The 18965-nt window shown below is 42.5% G+C and overlaps 1 protein-coding gene across 10 annotated transcripts in view; it reads left to right on the plus strand.

Moving 5' to 3' along the window:
- The window catches only part of fryl (furry homolog, like), a 90339-nt gene that overhangs the window by 61482 nt on the left and 9892 nt on the right, over positions 1-18965 (plus strand). For 9 of the 10 annotated variants that reach the window (XR_009648116.1, XM_060866809.1, XM_060866803.1 and 6 more), the window contains 10 exons: positions 284-445; positions 572-646; positions 3807-3983; positions 6777-6977; positions 9054-9236; positions 12800-13089; positions 14772-14979; positions 15118-15267; positions 15671-15769; positions 17350-17418. Coding sequence is in view for 9 of the 10 variants with exons in the window: in XM_060866809.1 (XP_060722792.1) it covers positions 284-445; positions 572-646; positions 3807-3983; positions 6777-6977; positions 9054-9236; positions 12800-13089; positions 14772-14979; positions 15118-15267; positions 15671-15769; positions 17350-17418 (1614 nt within the window). In the remaining variant the exon portion in view is untranslated. The remainder of the gene's footprint in view (positions 1-283; positions 446-571; positions 647-3806; positions 3984-6776; positions 6978-9053; positions 9237-12799; positions 13090-14771; positions 14980-15117; positions 15268-15670; positions 15770-17349; positions 17419-18965) is intronic. The other variant, XM_060866805.1, reaches the window with a different exon arrangement.

Genomic DNA, 18965 nt, shown 5'->3' on the forward strand with positions numbered 1-18965 from the left:
AGATATCCTCCTAAAATAGCTAAAACTACAAACAAACTAAAAACTACTTCCAAAAATATTCAGCTTTGCTATTAATGAGTTTTTTGGGTTCATTGAGAACATGGTTGTTGTTCAATAATAAAATTAATCCTCAAAAATACAACTTCCCTAATAATTCTGCACTCCCTGTATTTCTTCACATCTTTTTTGCTGTTTTTTGTAGCTGTGCTACAGCTTAGCTTAAATGCTTACTCTAGACTTCTACATTTCCCCAGTGATCATTAGTTTTACTTTAACCTCCTAGACACCCATAATAGGGCACAAGTACGGAGATCAACGCAATGCGCCCGGCCGAAACGGAAAACCTCAGGTCATTGCTGTAACCAGGAGCACATCCTCCACTTCATCTGGGTCAAACTCGAATGGCCTGGTACCAGTCAGCTGGAAGAGACCTCAGCTGTCCCAGGTGCAATGATTAAAGACTTTTACTCCTTTTACTTTTTTTCTTCCCAAACCTTGATTTCTGTAGGCCATAGCATAAAATAATCAGTACTAGTGGTGTTTACTATTTGGTTTGTTGCCATGATTGCAGAGGAGAACTCGAGAGAAGCTAATGAATGTCCTGTCTCTGTGTGGACCAGAGACTGGCCTGCCCAAGAATCCTTCAGTAAGTGTAATGTCTCATTTCAGTAGCACAGAGTCAGTACCTATACATAGTCACAGGGTCAGTACCTATACATAGTCACAGGGTCAGTACCTATACATAGAGTCACAGAGTCAGTACCTATACATAGAGTCACAGAGTCAGTACCTATACATAGAGTCACAGGGTCAGTACCTATACATAGTCACAGGGTCAGTACCTATACATAGAGTCACAGAGTCAGTACCTATACATAGAGTCACAGGGTCAGTACCTATACATAGAGTCACAGAGTCAGTACCTATACATAGTCACAGGGTCAGTACCTATACATAGTCACAGAGTCAGTACCTATACATAGTCACAGGGTCAGTACCTATACATAGTCACAGAGTCAGTACCTATACATAGTCACAGGGTCAGTACCTATACATAGTCACAGGGTCAGTACCTATACATAGTCACAGGGTCAGTACCTATACATAGTCACAGGGTCAGTACCTATACATAGTCACAGGGTCAGTACCTATACATAGTCACAGGGTCAGTACCTATACATAGTCACAGAGTCAGTACCTATACATAGTCACAGAGTCAGTACCTATACATAGTCACAGGGTCAGTACCTATACATAGTCACAGAGTCAGTACCTATACATAGTCACAGAGTCAGTACCTATACATAGTCACAGGGTCAGTACCTATACATAGTCACAGAGTCAGTACCTATACATAGTCACAGGGTCAGTACCTATACATAGTCACAGGGTCAGTACCTATACATAGTCACAGGGTCAGTACCTATACATAGTCACAGGGTCAGTACCTATACATAGTCACAGGGTCAGTACCTATACATAGTCACAGAGTCAGTACCTATACATAGTCACAGGGTCAGTACCTATACATAGTCACAGGGTCAGTACCTATACATAGAGTCACAGAGTCAGTACCTATACATAGTCACAGGGTCAGTACCTATACATAGAGTCACAGGGTCAGTACCTATACATAGAGTCACAGAGTCAGTACCTATACATAGAGTCACAGGGTCAGTACCTATACATAGAGTCACAGGGTCAGTACCTATACATAGAGTCACAGGGTCAGTACCTATACATAGAGTCACAGAGTCAGTACCTATACATAGTCACAGAGTCAGTACCTATACATAGTCACAGGGTCAGTACCTATACATAGAGTCACAGGGTCAGTACCTATACATAGAGTCACAGGGTCAGTACCTATACATAGTCAGAGTCAGTACCTATACATAGTCACAGAGTCAGTACCTATACATAGTCACAGAGTCAGTACCTATACATAGTCACAGGGTCAGTACCTATACATAGAGTAACAGGGTCAGTACCTATACATAGTCACAGAGTCAGTACCTATACATAGAGTCACAGAGTCAGTACCTATACATAGTCACAGAGTCAGTACCTATACATAGTCACAGAGTCAGTACCTATACATAGAGTCACAGAGTCAGTACCTATACATAGAGTCACAGGGTCAGTACCTATACATAGAGTCACAGGGTCAGTACCTATACATAGAGTCACAGGGTCAGTACCTATACATAGAGTCACAGGGTCAGTACCTATACATAGTCACAGAGTCAGTACCTATACATAGTCACAGAGTCAGTACCTATACATAGTCACAGAGTCAGTACCTATACATAGAGTCACAGAGTCAGTACCTATACATAGAGTCACAGGGTCAGTACCTATACATAGAGTCACAGGGTCAGTACCTATACATAGAGTCACAGGGTCAGTACCTATACATAGAGTCACAGGGTTAGTACCTATACATAGTCACAGAGTCAGTACCTATACATATAGTCACAGAGTCAGTACCTATACATAGTCACAGAGTCAGTACCTATACATAGTCACAGAGTCAGTACCTATACATAGTCACAGAGTCAGTACCTATACATAGTCACAGAGTCAGTACCTATACATAGTCACAGAGTCAGTACCTATACATAGTCACAGAGTCAGTACCTATACATAGTCACAGAGTCAGTACCTATACATAGTCACAGAGTCAGTACCTATACATAGTCACAGAGTCAGTACCTATACATAGAGTCACAGAGTCAGTACCTATACATAGAGTAACAGGGTCAGTACCTATACATAGTCACAGAGTCAGTACCTATACATAGTCACAGAGTCAGTACCTATACATAGTCACAGAGTCAGTACCTATACATAGTCACAGAGTCAGTACCTATACATAGTCACAGAGTCAGTACCTATACATAGTTACAGAGTCAGTACCTATACATAGAGTCACAGGGTCAGTACCTATACATAGAGTCACAGGGTCAGTACCTATACATAGAGTCACAGGGTCAGTACCTATACATAGAGTCACAGAGTCAGTACCTATACATAGTCACAGAGTCAGTACCTATACATAGTCACAGAGTCAGTACCTATACATAGTCACAGGGTCAGTACCTATACATAGAGTAACAGGGTCAGTACCTATACATAGTCACAGAGTCAGTACCTATACATAGTCACAGAGTCAGTACCTATACATAGAGTCACAGAGTCAGTACCTGTACATAGAGTCACAGAGTCAGTACCTGTACGTAGAGTCAGTACCTGTACGTAGAGTCACAGAGTCAGTACCTGTACGTAGAGTCACAGAGTCAATACCTGTACGTAGAGTCACAGTCAGTACCTGTACGTAGAGTCAGAGTCAGTACCTGTACGTAGAGTCAGTACCTGTACGTAGAGTCAGTACCTGTACGTAGAGTCAGTCAGTACCTGTACAGAGTCAGTACCTGTACAGAGTCAGTACCTGTACAGAGTCACAGTCAGTACCTGTACAGAGTCAGTAGCTGTATATAGAGTCACAGAGTCAGTACCTGTACATAGAGTCACAGTCAGTACCTATACATACAGTCAGTACCTATACATAGTCACAGAGTCAGTACCTATACATAGTCACAGTGTCAGTACCTATACACAGTCAGTACCTGTACATAGAGTCACAGAGTCAGTACCTATACATAGAGTCAGTACCTATACATAGAGTCACAGAGTCAGTACCTATACATAGAGTCACAGAGTCAGTACCTATACACAGAGTCAGTACCTGTACTTACCCATGTATTGTCAGAACTGTCCTATATTTATGTTTGCTTTTCTTGCAGGTGGTCTTCTCCTCAAACGAGGACCTGGATGCAGGTGATCAGCAGACCAGCCTTATTCCCACAGTAGAGGAAGTGACACGGGAGGAGGACGGGCAGGCAGAAGACGCAGGAAGTGAGCAGCAGTTTGGAGTGTTTAAGGACTTTGACTTCCTGGATGTAGAATTGGAAGATGCAGAGGTGAGAACTGATCCTTGTGAATAGATAATATTTCAGACATGAAGAGGTTTCCGCTCTGTTTGTAGTGTCACCGTTTCTGAGGGGAACAAATTTTTTACCGTAAATTAATTTGTTATAGCAGACACTCTTGTCATGTACCACAAAAATCTGTCAGGATATCAAGATACTCGTACAGGTGACTTGCTCAAAAAAAATACAAGTTAAACATCACCGCTACGCACGTCACAATATTCTTCCCAATGTTGCCGTCTACAGCAAACTCGCAGATTCTAAGAGATAATCTTTGGTCGGCAGTGTGTGATGTTCACTGGCAGCCGATCTTGTGCCGTCTTGACCAGAGACAGATAACGATAAAGTTCTAGCAGAGTCAGAAATTTTTAATTCAATTCTCAGTGTGAGAGACCGCCATAATAAGAGTCCTCTAAGACTATAGTGACAAAAAACTATGATAATGATAATGGTGGTGATTAAAAAAAATGGCAAAAAAAAAAAACGGGATTTAAAATAAGATATGTTTCATCAGTTGTGGCAGCAGAGAGAAAGACTATAATGCCTCATCACTATTGCATTATGACAGGACGAAATAGAGGACGAATTACAGGTTTTAGGTATGTAGCTCGCTAATTACCGGCGTCAATTCTAAAGCGTCAATTTCCGGACTATTGAGCGCACCTGAATATAAGCCTCACTCACTGAATTTTAAAAAAATTATTATTTTGAACAGGGGGCACGGTGGCTTAGTGGTTAGCACGTTCGCCTCACACCTCCAGGGTTGGGGGTTCGTTTCCCGCCTCCGCCTTGTGTGTGTGGAGTTTGCATGTTCTCCCCGTGCCTCGGGGGTTTCCTCCGGGTACTCCGGTTTCCTCCCCCGGTCCAAAGACATGCATGGTAGGTTGATTGGCATCTCTGGAAAATTGTCCGTAGTGTGTGAGTGAATGAGAGTGTGTGTGTGTGTGTGTGCCCTGCAATGGGTTGACACTCCGTCCAGGGTGTATCCTGCCTTGATGCCCGATGACGCCTGAGATAGGCACAGGCTCCCCGTGACCCGAGGTAGTTCGGATAAGCGGTAGAAAATGAATGAATGAATTATTTTGAACATAAATAAGCCGCACATGTCTATAAGCCGCAGGTCCTTACAGGTACATTGAAACAAATTAACTTTACACAGGTTTTAACGAAACACGGCTTGTAACAAAAATAAAAAATTAGCAGTAAACAGTAGCCTATCAAGAAAGTCATTGGTCACTATCTTCCTCCTCCAGTGCACTGAAACCACCGAAGTCATCTCCTTCGGTGTCGGAGTTAACCCGTTCGGCGATTTCATTGGTCTAATGAAAGCTTAATGCCACCAAAAAACTGAGCACGTCACAGAATGTGTTTTTTTTTTTTTTTAAATTGAAAGTGGGAAATATCCATATATTATCCGCGTCATTGTTTAAGCCGCAAGGTTCAAAGCGTGGGAAAAAAGTTGCGGCTTATAGTCCGTAAAATACGGTAGCATGCACATGCTCTGTATTAGGTTTATTTACAATTATTTACAATGACAACATGAAACTATTTAAAGGGCTTACAAACCTGTGCCTCGTCCCTGCTCACCCATTGTAGCAGAATGTAGTCATTTTCTTTAATGGTAGCTCAAGGATATAATCTAGCATGTTATCACATGGTCTGTCGGGATCATGCTGTACAGTGAAACGTAGTAATAATCGTAAACAAACGGCGGAATCATACGGTGTAAAACAGCTTTATACAAATATATAATTCTATATTTTAAGAAACATCCTTTCCTTATTTTGTGTGATTCTAGGCGGGAATTAGGTGCTGTATCAAACTTTAGCAGAATGCATTTCTGTTTTTTGGGCTTTCTGTCTCTTGGCTCTAACACTACTGTTGTCTTTCCCCTTTTCTTGCGCTCAGGAGATGCAGGTAAGTTTCTGTGGGTTGTAGAACGCTATCACTCCCTGCTTAGTGATTACTGTTTACATTCTCATAAGGTCTCCACTTTTATGGAGTTCATTGGCAATTAAATGGTTATGATTTTCTCTATTGCTGTCCAAATCTGCAAGTTAGGTGCATTATTATTATTATTTATTTATTTATTTTTTTTCTGTGCTCCTGTGTTTGCGTGTATAGGTATGTATGTATGTACTGTATGTACACTTACTGTCCACTTTATTAGGAACACTTAACCAATTTATGCAGTTACCAAAGCAGCCAAGCACATGGCAACAGCGCAGTGCTAAAAATCAAGAACTAATGTTCACATCAAAAAAAGCTCTGTGAATGAATGCATGCTCTGTGCTGTGCAGACTACTTAGTATCCCAGGAGATCCCAGGAGATCATGAGTTTCTGTAATACTCAAACCAGCCCATCTGCTACCAACAATCATACCACAGTTAAAGTCACAGATGTCAGATGTGTTCTTCATTCTGTTGTTTGATATGAACATTAATTGAAGCTCTTGAACCTGTACCTCCATGATATTCTGCAATGCGCTTCTGCCACATGATTGGCTGATTTAGATAACTGCACGAATGTACAGGAGTTTCTAATAAAGTGGATGTGTGCATGTGTGTATATATTTATATATATATATAGTGGAATATGTAAATATATACATTGTAGAATTTTTACTATCTATAATTTATCCCTCCATGTTCCGTTGCTCCTTTACTGGCATGCACATGCCTCATCTCATCTCACATGTTTTTAAGAAAGCTATAGATAATAAACTAGGGAAACTGTATTTTGTTGTTAGACAAACACTGACCGTGCTTCTGTACTTTTCTCAGGGCGAGAGCATGGACAACTTTAACTGGGGCGTGCGGCGGCGCTCTCTGGACAGCATGGACAAAGGGGACACACCGTCTTTGCAGGAGTGCCAGTACACGGGCAGCACGCCAAGCCTCAATCTGACCAACCAAGAGGATACGGATGAGTCATCTGAGGAGGAGGTACTGAGCGCTAGCCAGATTCTCACCCGCTCCAACCTCGTAAGTCCTGTACCCCCCTTCCTATATCCGGGGCCCTTTCATTTACACGGGCCACCGGCATGGTGTGTCTGTGCCAAGCTGGGCTTAGATGCTGCCATGTTTCAGCTGTGGGTGGTTAGACGCTTGCTTCTGCCCGTAGCTCACTAAACCCAATCATCTTCCTTCAAGTACCTTCTACCCCCAACCCTACCCCTTCTGCCCAGCCAATCCTATTACCCACTGTACATTTACCACAAGTATCTTTCTAAGCCCATTATTTTGATTGTGCGTTTTTTTTTGGTGGTAAGTAAAGACACACAAGACTACCCCCCCCCCCCCCTTTTTTTTTTTTGGAATATTTTCATTGCAGTACTTTATTAGAGCCACTGAATATGCATGAACAGGTGAGATTTCCTAGCAGCTAATTCAAACACTTCATAGCATGTGAACTCTAAAACCGTCTGGAATATTCAACCGCATACCTTTATTTGAGCATGACGATATATATATATTATAACAAATATTTTCTTTAAATCTCCAAGCTTTTCATAGACTTACTCTAACTCCTCTCTGCTTGCTATGGCACATTTAACCGTTTTCAGCTGAGCCGACAGAGCAATGCCAAATAGATCATATTGCGCTTTGGGATAGATGATTTACTTCTGCTTCCTTTTCCAACTCTTAATTTTCGGTGTGTGTGTGAGAGACGTTAAGGTCTGACCCCCCCAAGCTTTATTCTTGCTCGCATGCAGCATGTCATGGTTAACACTAGGAATGTGATATTCAGGTAGATAAATGTTGGACTAGGATATATAGTACAGTGGATTTGGAAAGTATTCAGACCCTCTATTTTATGTTGCAGCCTGATACCACAATTGTTTAAATTCTTTTTTTTTTTCTTCTTAATTAATCTATGCTCAGTAATCCATAATGAAAAGTGAAAACAGAATTCTAGAAATGTCTGTAAAATTCTTTAAAAAAAAAAAAATACAAAAATTTAACTCAATATCATATGTACATAAGTATTCTGACCCTTTTCAACACCTGAAATGTAGCTTAGATTTTCTAACCGTTTCTCTTGATCAATGCTGAGACTGATTGCATTTCTACACCTTGATTCGAGTCCACTTGTGGTAAATTAAATTGATCGGACATGATTCGGAATTGCACACACCTCTCAGTAGTAGAAAAATCGAGCCATGAGATCGCTGAGAGACATGCTTGGCACAAGGCACAGATATGGGAAAGGCTACAAAAAAATATTCTGCTGCACTGAAGATTTCCAAGAGCACAGCAGGTTGGTCCATAATTGTCTATTGGAAGACGTTTGGCACAATTAGGACTCTTCCAAGAGCTGGTCCCTCTGTCAAACTGAACACGATGCTGAGCTCCAGAGGTTCTGTGTGGACATGAGACGAAGTTCCAGAATGACAACCATCACTGCAAGCCCTCCATCAGTCTGGGCTTTATGGCAGAGTGGCTAGGCGTAAAAAGAAAGCCTGCTTAGAGTTTGCAAAAAAAAAAAAAAACACTTGATGGACTCTCAGGCTGTTAGGAACAAGATTCTCTGGTCTGATGAAACCAAGATTGAACTGTTTGGCCTTAATTCTAAACATTATGTCTGGACTAGTCACCGCTCATCACGTGCACAACACCATCCCAACAGTGTTAGTAAGATGCGGTGGTGGCTGCATCCTGCTGTGGGGCTGTTTTTCAGCAGCAGAGACTAGTAAAGGGAAGTAAATTCTGAATCCTTATGTACATGTGATGTCTGTAAATTTATTAAAAAGAAAAAATGGAAACATTTCTAAATTCTGTCTTCGCTTTGTCATTCTGTGGTACTGATTATAGATGTAGGGGGTCTGAATACTTTCCGAATCCACAGCAACTGCTAGTAAATGTAATGGTTGCACCTACGTAGATTATTTTAAGTCATAGATATTATCACTGGTATTTGGCCAAAGTTGGCATGTTTGCATGCAAGATAACATGACTGAGGTATTATGTGTATACAGTATGAACATCCAGCCTATACAGTGCTTTGACTACATGCTTTGATATTTCGCTAAAACGTTCACCGTTTGTGTCTTCACACAGCTCAATAGCGACTCTGCGACGGATGACGCCACGTCCAATCACATGGACTCTCTACAACAATCCCAGGAGTCTTCCAGTAGCGTCCTCACTGAGGAAGCTCTGCGCACCCCTCCATTGCCCCGCCCAGACAGCCCTATCCATGAGACCGGGCATTCTGACAGCAATATCGGCCAGTTGCCTGAGGTGGGATCAATCAGGAGCCTCAATAAATTCATGTGCACGGGTGCTTTCTAGAGGTTGCCTTTAATCTACGCAGTTTGCCTGGTGTTTTTAATGTGGTGCGACTTTCTTATCTTTATATCTGTTCTGTTCAAAGGGTTTCCATTCAATTTGACTTTATTATTCACTGTCAGATACAGTCATGGTGTTAATGCTGTAGTGGTCTTAAAATTTGACCCTGTCTAACACCATTTCCTGTTAGCTAGCTCACTGTGTCGAATCACTGACACATTGAAAGTCTTCTGCTGCTTTTCCTTTTTCCTGCTTTCATAGCGATGCTGTAAATGCTTTTAATATTTGTTGTTCGTGTTAGAATCGGTCAGCGCTGTCTTGCTGAGCGCAGGGTTCGTACAGACGATTTTCATTCAGAAGACATTGTTAAAAAAAAAAAATAAAAGTTAGACTGAAAGTTAGAAAGAAAATAAACTTACGAAAAGTATAAACAAGTCCATAATGTACAGTAATTTACATCAGAAGTTGTAAACCGAGTGTGACTTGAATTCTTTCTCGTCAAACTTTTATTTAAAAATCATCAAACTGTACGAACCCTGTGTGCTGGTGGGGCTTGCTTGTCAGTTCAGTTGATTCGGGTGAAGATTGCTGTTAGGTTTGACACACCTCAGGCCAGCTGTGCTTAAATTGGATTGAGAGAATATACAAAAGCACAGAAGCTAAGTGTCTAAAAGCCTCGCTGGACAAACATCCTAGCCTGGAGCTGCAAGCATAGAGTGAGTATTTAGTAAAGCTTAACACACAGCATTGGGGTAGAGCATAAGATTTTTTTTCACTAACAAGCTTTGCATTGCTTCCGACCGCATCTTACTAACAATGTCACTTCACTAACTTGTTATAGCTGCATCTGATCCACTAATTTCATTACAGTGCCACAGTATTTTTACACTCTCCAAGCTTCCAGGTGTTTAGTGATCCCTATCAGAGGATTGTTTGGGGGTTGTGGAGGAGCGGTTTAGGAAACGTTTAGGTTTAATATAAAACCCATTCTCAGTCAGCAGACGGGAAACTGAATTAGGAAGTAGGAACAAATCTTCTACAGTTCTGTCTGCTATTCTTTTTTTTTTTCTTTATTCATAATGAATAAGCCTAACCAACACTTTACCTCCTACTTTAGCTTCATGGTAAAACCACCAAATTACTCAACATATTATAAGAAGCAATGACAGCCAACTTCCTCCACACGTTTTCCGTTCATTTTTGTTTTTAATAATTGATAACCGGACAATTCGCTAGCGAGCCAGCTGTCTCGGATGCATGGTCTTCTAACAATTAGTCTACATCCTGTTTAAAATAATAAAAGGCAAATATTTGGATTCTTGCAGGACTTTTATAGAACCAGTCTAAAAAATAAATATCTTTTTTAGATCCCACAGGTCGAGGCTCTCGGTAAAAGCACCAAGCATTACATATTTCCTTATTATTATGTGATCCTGACACTTTCTATATACTATCCGACCTAGTTCAGTCCCAGTTTAGCTCTAAGTTTAGCCCAAGGACATCTTCCCTTGTCATTCCTCCAGCTTTTAGTGTAATGAGTTCTGATTAATCTCATCAGCTTCTCCATTACAGTCATTCCTCCTAAAAGCTTTCTGTAATACTAAATCACTGCTTTGGCTGACTGCCACCATGCATTTCATTGACGTTCTAAACTCTTAAGAAAGGAAACAGAAACAAGGAAATAGCTGGAAAGGTCAAGCGCTTTCCCCTTGTCATACTTGTTATTCAGACTAATAAAAAAAAAAAAAAAAGAGGGTCAGGTTCGATTGACTTAGTCGACTTGCAATTTAGTTTGTTGCGTCATTTTCAAGTTTTTGTTCCTTTAATCAGAACATATCCTGACCTCCCTGGGGCCCTAAGCAAAATTCTGCTAAGGGGCCCTCCTACCTTATTATTTACTGAGGGATGTACATTCATATAGACCTGGCATTATGCTCATTCCAATGTAAATCCACTGGTTTCCATATTACATTAACATTGTTGTAACCTTGATTGAGAGACTATAAACATTGTCACTTAGGAGTGCTATCACGCTACGTTTTGTATTGGCCCCAACACAGATGTTGCTGCTGTAAAGCGCCCGTGTCATTTCGTGCACAATTGCACGCGCATATGAACGCATGTACAACGCGCGGCGCGGTTATCGAGCTTCCGTTTATAAACACCGTTGCCCTTGGGCATTTATTCACGCAAATGTTCACGCGATAAATTGTTGTGTGACAGACAGGCCAAGAGATGCACCGGCAGCACTGCACAGCTAATGTAGCTAGTCAGATAGAGACTAGAGACAGAATCACATCAACTTAACTTTACTGTTATTTGCTCTTGCTGACATCAAACTTGAAGAGAACACAAGTTTACCTGGTTGCTGTTCTTGCATTTCACTCTCATTTTGTTTCTTTTTTCTCTTTTCATGGCCAGATTGATAGCTCCGCTTTATATTGTCATCTACACTTTAAAGTTTAAACATTAACACGCGCTGTAAAATGAGGCTGGGGGAGGCCTTACGTAATTTGCGGGGCCCTACGCAGCTTGCGAAGTGAGCGTATAGGGCCGATCGGCTCTAATAAATATTAAATGCGCACGTGTTTCGTGTTTTACTGCAGGGTTTTGTTTTATTTTTATTTAACTGACCCGCCGTTTAAACTGACGCCATGTGCATCTCATGATTAGTCTAAGGAGAGAGAGCACTGTGTGTGATGCCTGTGCTGTAAAGTGTGTGGTGATAAATTAGCCCTCTGCCTATATTTATTGATATCTCTTGCTAAAAGGGGCAGCGTCTCTTGAACGGCAGGTCTATTTTCAAATTGCTGCTACTAAGTGTCCCTTTGTGGGTGACCAGGATTTGACCTTTTGGCTAATTGGCTTGAATTTGTCTCGCTGTAAAACATTGCGGGTGTTTTATTTAAAATTTTTTTTTCTGTCTTACGTTTAAGTCAGGATTATACTTGCTTTTAATGACAAATACACCAGATGGCCGCCACATGACCGTTCTCTGTATAGCAATATAACACACACACGGTACTCTGTCACTATCAAGGATGTAAACAGTTGACCATGGCTACGACTATGGCTTTTTTGGTCACCAGCCGTTCCTCAGAGTCCTACTGACTATAGAAATGCTATTGGATATTTTTGCCTTCTCTCAGACCGGCAGTAATATTGAGGCGTTTAAAAAAGTGTGTTATAAACTGTTATAAAGCAGAAACACACGGTACTGCGTGTCAGAGTCTCCGCTGTGTCGTGAAAGATCCATCACCCACATAACATCTGTAAACACCCACATAAACTGTGGTCCGGTTGTGGTGGTCCGTTTCCACCGATGCATAGAGTAGAGCTGGGTTTGGACTGATGAGTTTACAGTAAGTAGTATTTATAGCTTAAACCTTGGAACTTGACTGCAAGAAGGATTTCCCTTAAAATTCTGAATACAATTTTTTAAATATATCAGAAATATTCAATTACATGCAAAGTCTCCCAGTGCCCTGCTCTTGACAGCCTTTCTGTATGTACAGGACGCCAGCGGGACTGCGGTGGATGAGCTGAGCAGCAGCGTCAGTGAGGACACAGGCTTCTGCAGTGCCCCCCCTTTACCATCAGACCCCCCAGAGCTGTGTGATCTCCCTGACCCTCCGGATGACCCAGACCCTGCTCCTCCACCTTTAGGCATGGACAGTCCACCTGGCTCGCTTTGCGAAGAGGAGACGGCACCGGACTCGGTGTGCGATGAAGACGTAACCCTGGCACTCAAGGAGCTAGATGAGAGGTGTGAGGAAGAAGAGGCGGACTTCTCTGGCATGTCCAGGTGAGCGAGAGCAGCAGGTGGGGTAAACGATGCAGTGATATCTACAGTATACCTGCTTAATGTATTTTAGATCTGAGGACAAGACGTTGCTGTGCAGAGTTTGTGTTCCTCACACTCTGGTTAGTTTATTAGTGCTCACTTTCAGGACTTGTCTCGGCTGGATATTTTTGGTGACGTTAATTGTCCACATTCGTATGCACCGTCTGTTTGTGATTTGTTCTTCAGCGTTGGCTTGTAATATTTCATATTTTCAGAGCCCATTAGGAATTCCTTTACCGTTATTTGGGTTCCTAGCAAGCACTCACAGATCTATTGCCAAACTATTCTTGTCACACAGTTCTCTCTCTGTCTGTCTGTCTCTCTCTCTATCTCTGTCTCTCCTCTCTCTCTCTCCCTCTTTGTCTCTCTCTCCTCTCTCTCTCTCTCCTCTCTCTCTCTCTCTCTCTCTCTCTCTCTCTCTCTCTCTCTCTCCTCTCTCTGTCTCTCCTCTCTCTCTCTCTCCTCTCTCTCTCTCTCTCCCCTCTCTCTCTCTCTCTCTCTCTCTCTCTCTCACTCTCTCTCTCTCTCTCTCCATCATACCCATGTCTGAGTCCTTAGCTGCGCTTATATTTATCTCTGGTCCAGGTTCAGCTTGTGGCACTAGGACTTTGATGTTAAGATTAGCCGAGGTTTTTTTTTTTGTATCCTCAGTTTTAAGCAAATTATTTGATGTGAAGGTAGACCGATGGAGCAGAAACGACATAAGTCGCCGAACTGCCATAAAAATGTTAAAGCAAAAAGCTTTCCATCAATTACTTGCTCACTGGGGAGACACAGGTTTTACCATTGTTTAACAGCATGCGTGGCAGCACTCCAGGTTTAACTCGTGTTCCAGTTTAGTGCAGGAAGCTTAAAGGGTCTCCCTCCGCACTGTCTGTCTGTAATGTATGCCGGAGATCCGTCTTGCACATCGAAAACTGTCTCTGTGTGCGTTTGCGTACGGCAGCAGGGGGTGGGGTGAGGGTAACGTAAAACCGCTTGATAATGCAGCACAGCATCAGCTCACAGTGAGTCTGAGATGGTGATGGAGAGAGAGTGAGAAAAATAATAGGAGACATGAAAAATGAAGAGGAAGTGAGTATGAAGACAGCAAAGAGTGTGCTCCAAAGAGGCTCCAGGGTTTACGCGGTACTGGGATAGAGAGAAAGAAGAGGCTGTGGCTGAGGAGGAGAATGAAGACGAAGACCGCGTCCTTCATGAAACTCAACAACGCAGGCTTTAAATACTTCTACTCCATCTGCTTTATCAAGATATTTGGCCCCTCCGGGCTGTAAGTGTCCGTGTCTGTGCTTTGTGTGTTTGTGTGAACGTGAACGAGCTCATGTGGGAGAGATGTCGAGTTGTTTTTGTTTTTCCTCTGCGGTACATCCTGGCTGAAACTACATTGCAGCACAGAGCATCTGCAGTAGGAAGGGGAGGGGGGAGGAGGACAGAAAGAAGAGGCATGAGGGAAAGGGAGAAACTAGGGGGCAGTGTGGAATCGGGGAGAGAGAGAGAGAGAGAGAGAGAGAGAGAGAGTTTGCTGACTGTTTGTTAGTTTTTTCCTGTTTGTGTTTTTCCTCAGAACTGTGAGAAAGCGAGATGAGGAAAAGGTAATAGAACGTGTGAGAAGATCCTAATTTTGTGTGCGTTTGTGTGTGCAGTCAGGATGAAGGTGATGCGGATGGTTTCCCTGAGCTCGAGTCCTCTCCACCCCCGTCTCCGTTTCTCTCTGCCATCCTGGCAGCTTTCCAGCCCGTCACCTATGATGACGAGGAGGACGCTTGGCGTTGCCACGTCAACCAGATGTTATCCGATACCGACGGATCCTGTGCTGTCTACACTTTTCACGTCTTCTCTCGTCTCTTCCAGGTGTGCCACCCCCACCCCCACCCCACCCCCCCTGCATGCCCCGATTGCACACTGTACATTTTATGTGAAAGACACATGTTCTATGTATTTTGAACTCAATTGACATGAACTCAATACGTTTTTCTCGGCTTTCTCCAGCACGTTCAAAGGAAATTTGACTCGATTACTCGCGCTTCGGTGCGGTTTCTCGGCGACGGGCTCCAGCGAATGGGAAACCAGTTCCTCAGCTCCCTAGAGGTCATGACCTCCAGCTCTCAGTGCCCTACAGTCTTACTGGATGCAGAGACAGTGAGTTCGAGACATTCTAAAATGTTACAAAGAGGTCTTTCTAAATCTGCACATAAAGAGAAACTTTTTATTGACAGGATTAGTTTATTCAACCTCAAAGCATGTGACTCATCCTCTTTCCAGCTTGAATGTCTTTTTTGGGCTTTTCCTTCATTCTAAACGACTAAAATGATGCCAGTAACATTTAGTGTCCGTATTTAAAACTATCGTTTTGTTTTTTTGTTTAAATATTAAAATAAGCACATTCAAATACACAAAATAGTTTTAATAAACAGATGTAAAGATGTCAGATTGGAATAAACATAGTCCTTGTTTAGGTTCAGTAAATAGTAAAAAGTCCATTTTGTCATGTAAATAAAATGACTCTCACTTTGTGTGTGTGTGTGTGTGTGTGTGTGTGTAGCTGGTTTCTTGTGGACTGTTGGAGACATTAAAATTCAGTGTACTGGAGCTGCAGGAGCACCTGGACACATATAATGGCAAAAAAGAGGCAGCTGAACAGGTGAACATTTAATCACCTATCATTGTGCATAATGTACGTATAGAGCCAGTTTACTACGAGCCAGTTTACTACTGTAAACACCACACTAGAAAATCCTTCCCACGTTCCACTTACAAAAGGACACATGAGGTTTTTGTACCTCAACAGACAATTTGTGTTGCTCGAATGATCTAATGCTTTATAGATTTTATTTTGAGCGAGCGAGAGAGAGAGTGAGGGAGGGAGGGAGAGAGAGCGAGAGAGAGAGAATGGGAGGGAGGGAGAGAGAGAGTGAGGGAGAGAATGGGGGAGAGAGAGAGAGGGAGAGAATGAGGGAGAGAGATAGCGAGGGAGAGAATGAGTGAGTGAGAGAGGGAGAGAGATAGCGAGGGAGAGAATGAGGGAGGGAGGGAGAGAGAGAGTGAGGGAGAGAATGGGGGAGAGAGAGAGGGAGAGAATGATGGAGAGAGAGAGAGTGCGAGGAATAGAATGGGGAGAGAGAGAATGTGAGAGAGGGAGAGTGTGAGGGAGAGAATGAGAGAGAGAGAGAGTGAGGAATAGAATGGGGAGAGAGAGAATGTGAGAGAGAGAGGAAGAGAGTGAGAGAGAGAGGAAGAGAATGAGAGAGAGAGAGTGTGTGAGGGAGATAATGAGAGAGAGAGCGAGGAATAGAATGGGGGAGAGAGTGATGGAGAGAGAGAGAATGTGAGAGAATGAGGGAGAGAGAGCGAGGAATAGAATGGGGGAGAGAGTGATGGAGAGAGAGAGAATGTGAGAGAATGAGGGAGAGAGAGCGAGGAATAGAATGGGGGAGAGAGTGATGGAGAGAGAGAGAATGTGAGAGAATGAGGGAGAGAGAGCGAGGAATAGAATGGGGGAGAGAGTGATGGGGAGAGAGAGAGAGAGAGAGTGAGGGAGAGAGCGAGGGAGAGGTAGAGAGAGAGAGAGAGAGAGAGAGAGCAAGGAATAGAATGAGGGGAGAGTGATGGGGAGAGAGAGAGAATGTGTGTGTGAGAGAGAGAGCGAGAGAGAGAGCAAGGAATAGAATGAGGGAGAGAGTGATGGGGAGAGAGAGAGAATGTGTGTGTGAGAGAGAGAGCGAGAGAGAGAGCAAGGAATAGAATGAGGGAGAGAGTGATGGGGAGAGAGATAGAGAATGCGAGAGAGAGAGAGAGAGAGAGAGAGCAAGATCACAGTCGCCTCCATCATTGTAGCTCAAGGCATTAAATCATCTCAGTATGTGAGTGAATTTAGCCAGCCTCAGTTTGCACTAACACTCACCCAGCAATCGCGTTTGGGAGCTAAGAATAGACTGAACAATCTCACTAATCAGTTCTATGGCTAAAGGGGAGGGGAAGAGAGAAAAGATTGGGCTGATATGAGGGTTAAGGAATAGGGATTGTTAATTGGATGAGACACAGTGAAATATTGAGCCTTTATTCCTGCTGCTGCACGGAAACAGACCCGTTTAGTATGCCTGCTTCTGCTGTGGTTATTTACAACAGGCACACACATACACACACACACACACACACACACACACACTACTTTAATCTCTTAACTGCTTCTCCTCCCCCTCCACCCTGTTTCTTTCTCTACAGTGGTTAGAGAATTGCAGAAAGACCTTCGGTGACAAAGACAGCAGCCGTCGACAGACCACTCAAGCTCAGGTAGTACACACTTTCAGACCTGCTAATAGACTAGCAGACTTATAGCAGAGAGCAACGGCTGGGGTTGTGTTTCTGCAAGAGCGTGTTTGAGCATGTCAGGGTGCTTCAACCCTCACAAAGCATCAAGTCTTTATACTTGCATGTAACGTGAGTGTCCGCTAGGGGGCAGTGTCGACCCCATAACGCCTTAGTTTGTAGAGAAGAGACGGCGAGCTCGGACATAAAGAAAACTGTAAGAAGAACAAACAGAGTGCAGCATGTGCATAGCTGTGTTTCATAAAGTGCTGGGAGAAGCCAAGCGAAGTCTCATAGGAAGAGTTTCTGTGTTCAGCAGGATCTCATGTAAAATAAATAAATAAATAAATGTAACAGTCAGTTAAGGATGTGTTAGAATTACCACTTTATCACATCCCAGCTGATCTGTATAAAGGTGTAAAAATCTCAACTCGCATGCCTCTTACACGCTCCTGCATGATCATCTGTCGCTTTTCACTAGTTTCGACCTACCTTTAGATTTATTTACCTGTAAATTCACGTGTAAACACACCTATAAACTTAATTTGTGTGTCACGATGTAAATGCTACTCGTAGAAGCGTAAACCAGGCCGATTTTCTGTTCTTTACTTCAGATTATAAAGGAATAATAATAATAATAACTTATTATTCTTTGTTGAAACACCACATTAAGACGCACGCAGACACTCATCAGTTTGACGAATTGATCGTGTCTCAATACAAATACAGATCAGTTCTGTAAGCATCGTGAATCATCTCTGATTTATTGCTTTTTGTGTTTTGTTTTATTGCCTGCTTTCTGATCCTGTTTCAGTATGGTCGCCGAGACGCTCGCGTTAACGCTGAAATCGTTAACACCCTGTCTCTAAATGAAATGCATGTTGTTCATGCTTTGTTTTTTTTTTTTAACTGCTTACCCTTTTTTTTAATCAATTTACATCCTTTTGAATTGCATTTTGTACGGAATATATTACACTACGTCAGTTCTACATCATCATTATATGTTTTAAGCATAAATAGTAAACTGGAAGCTATTTAGACTTTCTAACGAACTGAAATATATATGTATAGTCAGTCAGTTCACCACAATGTAAAGGGTGGCAAGAGGCACCGATTAGCCCTCACTCGCCCTCACGGCCTGGTGCATGGGAAATGGCCATGACTACGTTAGGGTGAAGCTCGGAGTGGATCAGCTTCTACATTTTTGTGTAGATTGATCTCAATCATCTCGTATATAATCTCCACTTTTGCAGTTTCTTTCAGTGTAATTAGTGTCCAGGTTCCTCCAGATCAGTTCTAGCTGATGTCACACTTCTAAGGCTTTTATTTGACTCATCCTTCCACAGATACAAACACACACACACACACACACACACACACGTGTTTATATATTTATATATTTAATGTTTACTTACCTGCTGAACACACAGCTGTCACGTACACCTCAATATCACGTCTTCAATTTCCTTTGCAGGGATTTTTCCTCTCTGATAATCGCTATCTGTCTTTGGGTCTGCTGTCTGTTCTGATTC

The sequence above is a fragment of the Tachysurus vachellii genome, chromosome 3 (assembly GCF_030014155.1).
Source record: "Tachysurus vachellii isolate PV-2020 chromosome 3, HZAU_Pvac_v1, whole genome shotgun sequence".
NCBI lineage: Eukaryota > Metazoa > Chordata > Actinopteri > Siluriformes > Bagridae > Tachysurus > Tachysurus vachellii.